This window comes from Lepidothrix coronata, unplaced genomic scaffold, assembly GCF_001604755.1.
Source record: "Lepidothrix coronata isolate B3197 unplaced genomic scaffold, Lepidothrix_coronata-1.0 Scaffold355, whole genome shotgun sequence".
In the NCBI taxonomy this organism is placed as follows: Eukaryota; Metazoa; Chordata; class Aves; order Passeriformes; family Pipridae; genus Lepidothrix; species Lepidothrix coronata.
This window is the reverse complement of record NW_016690535.1, coordinates 156,928-161,942: the sequence shown is the minus strand read 5'-3', so window position 1 is coordinate 161,942 and position 5,015 is coordinate 156,928. Positions and strand designations below refer to the sequence as shown.

Here is a 5,015-nt window from a genome sequence, read left to right as displayed (position 1 = left end):
GTTTGTGGTGTCCTCCCTTCTCCCCAGATCCCACCTTCTCCCAGAAGTGACTCCCAGTCCAACGCCATCCCCAAGGCAAAGCCCCCCCATCCTCACGGAACAGAGGACCCCTCACCCACCCCAAAACTTGCCGTGCTGCACCTGCCCTGTGGGGACCTCGGGCAGTGACAGGCCCTGATTCTGGGGGAACACCCTCCCCCCCGGGGCTCCGTGTCTCTCCCACCCCCAGTCCGGGTCCTGCCCCCCCCCACTGCCCTCAGACCCCCTCCCGCAGCATCGCCCAGCTCAGGGTCCCGAGCCAGCCCTGGTCACCCCCGGCCACCCCCGGGGCTGTCCCCAGCCACCCGGGGGAGGGGGCCTTTGGGAGGGGGGCTTTTATCTGCGGGAGGGGGGTCTCCGCTTCTGCAGGCGGGTCTTTACCCTGAAAGGGGGGGTTGGGAGGGGGCTGGGGGTCCTTAAGCCTGGCGGCGGCTGCACCCTTCTGTCCCACCTTGTGTCCCCCCAGCCCCGGGATTGTCCCCCTGCGCCCCTCGGGCCCCCCCGGGCCCGCACTGCAGTGCGAAGGCACCACCTGACGGACACAGAGGGAACTGCGCCCCCGCCGCCGCCGCGGGTTCGAGTCCCGGCGCTGCCACCACTGCCGGGCCCGCCAGGAAAACGGGAAAATCGTCGTGAATGTGGAGGGAGTGGGGATAGAAAGAATGGGATGGGAACGGGAATAGGGGTAGGAACAATAAATAATGATAGGGATAGGGATAGGGATAGGGATAGGGATAGGGATAGGGATAGGGATAGGGATAGGGATAGGGGCAGGGATAGGGATAGGGATAGGGATAGGGATAGGGATAGGGATAGGGATAGGAGTGGCAGTAGGAATAGGACTAAGCAGGAAAAGGAATGAATAGAAATAGGATTAGGAATAGGAATAAGAATAGGAGTAGGTATAGGAATAGGAATAAGATTAGGAGTAGGAGTGGCAGTAGGAATAGGTGTAAGTAGGAAAACGAGTGAATAGAAATAGGATTAGGAAGAGAAATAAATAGGAATAGGAGTAAGAATAAGAATAAACAGGAATAGGAATAGGAATAAGAATAGGAACAGGGAGAAATAGAAATAGGAATAGGAATAAATACGAATAGGAAAAGGAATAAATAGGGATAGGAATAGGAATAAATAGAAAGAAGGATAGGAATGTGAGCAGGAATAGAATTAGAAGTAGGAATAAGACTAGAAGTAGGAATAGAAATAGGAACAAGAATAGGAAAAGGAGAAATAAAAATAATAGAAATAGAAATATAGAAATGGAAATAATAGGAATAGCTCTAAAGAAATAAATAGAACTGGAGATGAATCCCAGAGGGAAGCAGGAGCCTCTGCAGGAGGTGAAGCATGACCCCAAAGCGTGGAGAATGGCATGGACTCGCTTCCCACATGGGAATTGTAACTGGGGATTCGAGGAGTTCATTCAGAGGGGACAGAAGCGTCTGGGCCAAGCCCAGCCCTGGGAGCTGTGCGGGGCCTCCCCGGGGAGCATTCCCAGGGTCCCGGGGAGCATTCCCAGGATCCTGAGGAGACGCAGGGACATCCCCGGCTCCCTGGCCCGGCTGTCCCCCTCCAGCCGGACTGTCACCAGGGCCGGCTCCTGCCGGGAGAGGGATGTGCCGGCAGGAAAAGCCGGTTGGGGAGCTGGAGGCCAGGGAGGGCGGCTGGGGAGTGGGGCACAAGCGGGGAGCAGGTCCGTGCAGTCCTGAACCAGTTTGGGACTGGGAGGCACTGGGGCTGCCGGAGGCTGCTGGGCCCGGCTGGCGCTTGTGGAGCCCCAAATCCAGGAGCTCATGGATGGGGGAGGGGGGTGGGGGGACTTGGGGGGAACCAGTTTTGGTGAACTGGGACACTGGGGGGATGGCAGAAGTCGTCGTACTGGGGCACCCAGGGGTCTCTGTGGGTCGGTGCAGGGGCAGGGCTGACCACGGGGTTGGGTCAGCACTCCCCTGCTGTCCCCTGTGCTCCCCACAAGTTTGGGCCCCCTCCCCATACCCCCCATAGGGCTGGAGGGCCCCCCCTCGTCCACCCCACAAGGCTGAAGTGATTCCCCCCCGTTCCTCCTACAAGGCCAAAGGGATCCTCCCGTTCGCCCCCACAAGGCTGAAGGGATCTCCCCATTCCCCCCACAAGGCTGGAGGGTTTTCCTCCCCTGTGGCCCCCAAAAGGTCGGCAGATTCCCTTCATGTGCCCCCCCCCAAGGCTGGAGGGGTTCCCTCCTGTGGCCCCCTAAGGCTGGAGGACCTCTCCCCCCATAGTCCCCCAAAAGGTCGGAGGGCTTTCCCCTCCTTGCCTCCCACGAGGCTGGAGGGGATCCCTCCCATAGCCCCCCGGAAGTTGAAGGGTCCCCCCGTGCCCCCCCAACACTGGTGGGGGGGTCCTGCTTGGAAACGTCCCCGAGCTCGGCAGCGCCCACGGGGGTCCCCGCGTGTCCCCCCAGCTCTGCCACAGCCGCGGCGGATGGAGGTGTCGAGGGAGGCGCTGCCGATTGACCTGCCCGACCCCAAATCCCCAATCCCAAATCCCCCAGAGCATCCTTGGGGGAACGGCGTCATCTAGTGGCGTTTTGGGGTAATGACACCCCTGTGCGGTGATGTCACCGTCGGGGCACGAGGGACAGGGATGGGGGTGGAGACGAAGGACTAGGGACTGGGGACAAGGAGCAGGGGACGAGGAACAGGGGACGAGGAACGTGGGACGGAGGACAAAGGCTAAGGGAGGGGGCCAGGCCCCAGTGCCGTAGCCGTGTGCCGGCCGCCGGCAGCGCTGCCCGTGGCACTGTCCCCTTGTGCCGTCACTCTTTCCAGTGACACGGCACAGGGGCACGGGGACATCGGGGTGGGGGACACAGGACATCCTGCGGGCCCCCCTAGCCTAGCCCACCCCACCCACGGGTTTCCTGGCACGGGTGGGAGCGGCGCGGTGGCTCCCGGTGACCTCAGCCGGGTCGGGGACGGGGACGATGGCTGTCACCGCCGCCACCCCTCCCGGCAGGGAAGTGGCGATGCTGCGGCTGCGGTCGCGTCCCCAGGGCCACCGCGGTGTCCCCGTCGCGGTCACCACGGGGATGGGACTGTCCCACGGCACAGCCGCTCTCTGGGTCCCGCCGTGACCTCCTGTCACGGGGAAGGGGTGTCCCATTCCATGGGGGTCCCATCCCATGGTGGGGGTTCGAGCCTCGAGGGCTCATCTCAGGGGGTGTCCTAAATTGGGGGTCCCATCCCGGCGGTTCCATCCCATGGAGGGTCCTAATTTGGGGTGGGGGCAGGAGAGAAGGGGATGCGGGGAAGGGGGGGGGAACACACACGACTCAGTTCTTCCCACGTGGGCGTGAGGGGGGTCAGCGGAAGGGGGGGACGCGACATGATGCTCCCACGTCGGTTTGGGGGTAAACTGCGGACTGGGGGCAGGGGCGTGGAGGGACTCGGTGCCCCCCGCGTGGGGTTTGGGAGTTATCTATGGGCGGGGAGGGAGACTCGACATAATACCCCACGTGGGCGTGGGGACTGCGGGTTTGGGGCGAGGGGGACGTTGCCGGTACTGGGGAGAGAGGCTGCAAATTTGGGGGGGGTGCGGTGCCCCCGCGTGGGCATGGGGGGGACACAACCGGAGAGGGAGGAGGACACACGGGTGTGCCCGCACGCCCCTCCCTCCCCTCACCTGCGCACGCAGGTACGGGGGGTTGGTGATGGGTGAAGGAGGGGGTGCGACCCCTTTAAAAGGGGGCGTGTCCGGGTGGTGCCAAGTCCCGCCCCCGCCCCGCCCGGCCCCGCCCCCCCGGAGCGCACCGGGCCCGGTGGGGCGGCAGCCGCAGCTACGGCGGCCGGTGCGGGACATGGCGCGGCGCCGCCACCGCCCGCTGCTGCTGCCGCCGCTCCTGCCGCCCCTCCCGGCGCTGCTGCTCGGGCTCGGCCCGGTGCTGCTCGGAGCCGCCGCCGCCTTCAACCTGGACCGCACCTTCCCCGTCCTCAAGGAGGGGGGCCCCGCCGGCGCCTTGTTCGGCTTCTCGGTGGCGCTGCACCGGCAGACGGAGCGGAGGGAGCGCAGCTTGTGAGCGCGGGGAGGGGAAGCCGGTGATGCGGGGAGGGGGGCATGGTGGGGGTGGTTGGGGGTCCCGTGTGGTACGGGAGAGAGGGGAGAGGTTTACCTGTGCGGTGAACCCCCCCCATAGGGGGAGGGTCCCCCGTGGGATGGGGGAGAGCGGGGAGGGGTCCCCGGCGGGGAAGGGTCTCCCGTGGGATGGGGGAGAGCGGGATGGGATCTCCCGGGGCAGTGTGGGGTGGGTGCGATGCCCGGTGGGATCGCGGTGGGGGAAGGCGAGAAGAGGTTTTACCTGTGGGGCGGGGATGTCTCCGTGAAGTGGGGGAGGGTTCAAGGGTAGAGGTGTCCCCCGTGGATCGAAGGGGTCCCCCGTGGGATGGGATGTGCGCGGCGGTTGAGACCCCCGTGCGCTGGGGAAGAACGAGGAGAGGTTTACTTGTGAGGTTTGTGGGGGGTCCCCCATAGGGGAAGGGTCCCCCGTGGGGTGGAGAGGAGTTGTGAGCGGTCCCTGTAAGGGTCTGGGTCGCCCGTGAGGTGGGGGAGAGCGGGGAGTGTCCCCCGTGGTGGGGGTGAGGGGTCCCCCGATGGAATGAGGGTCCCACGTGGAGTGGTGGGGGGTCCCCATGGAATGGAGAAGGGGGGGGGTTCCCATGGGAGTGGGAGGTCCCTGTGTGAGGGCAAAGGTCCCGATCCCGCCGCCGTGGGGGCGGGGGTGCACCTGGAGGAGGAGGGGGAGGTAGGAGCGGGGGCTCTGCGTGCCGGGAGAGGGGCGCCCGGGGGGCCCAGGTGCTGGGGTGGGAGTGGGGGGGACCCTCATGGCCCAGAGCCCAGGTGAAGAGGGGTCCGTACTCTACAGTGGCTCCTCGGGGGCTTGTCCCCCCCCAGTCCCCTGCTCGTGGCTTCTTTGCACCCCGTTAGTGGTGGGGTGACGC

General features: G+C 65.1%; 1 protein-coding gene across 1 annotated transcript in view; it reads left to right on the top strand.

Annotated features, from left to right (window-relative positions):
- Positions 1-3,877: 3,877 nt before the first annotated feature.
- The window catches only part of ITGA3 (integrin subunit alpha 3), a 16,448-nt gene continuing 15,310 nt past the window's right edge, over positions 3,878-5,015 (top strand). Inside the window, exon 1 of the mRNA XM_017838729.1 lies at positions 3,878-4,092. Within this exon, the coding sequence (XP_017694218.1) occupies positions 3,878-4,092 (215 nt within the window). The remainder of the gene's footprint in view (positions 4,093-5,015) is intronic.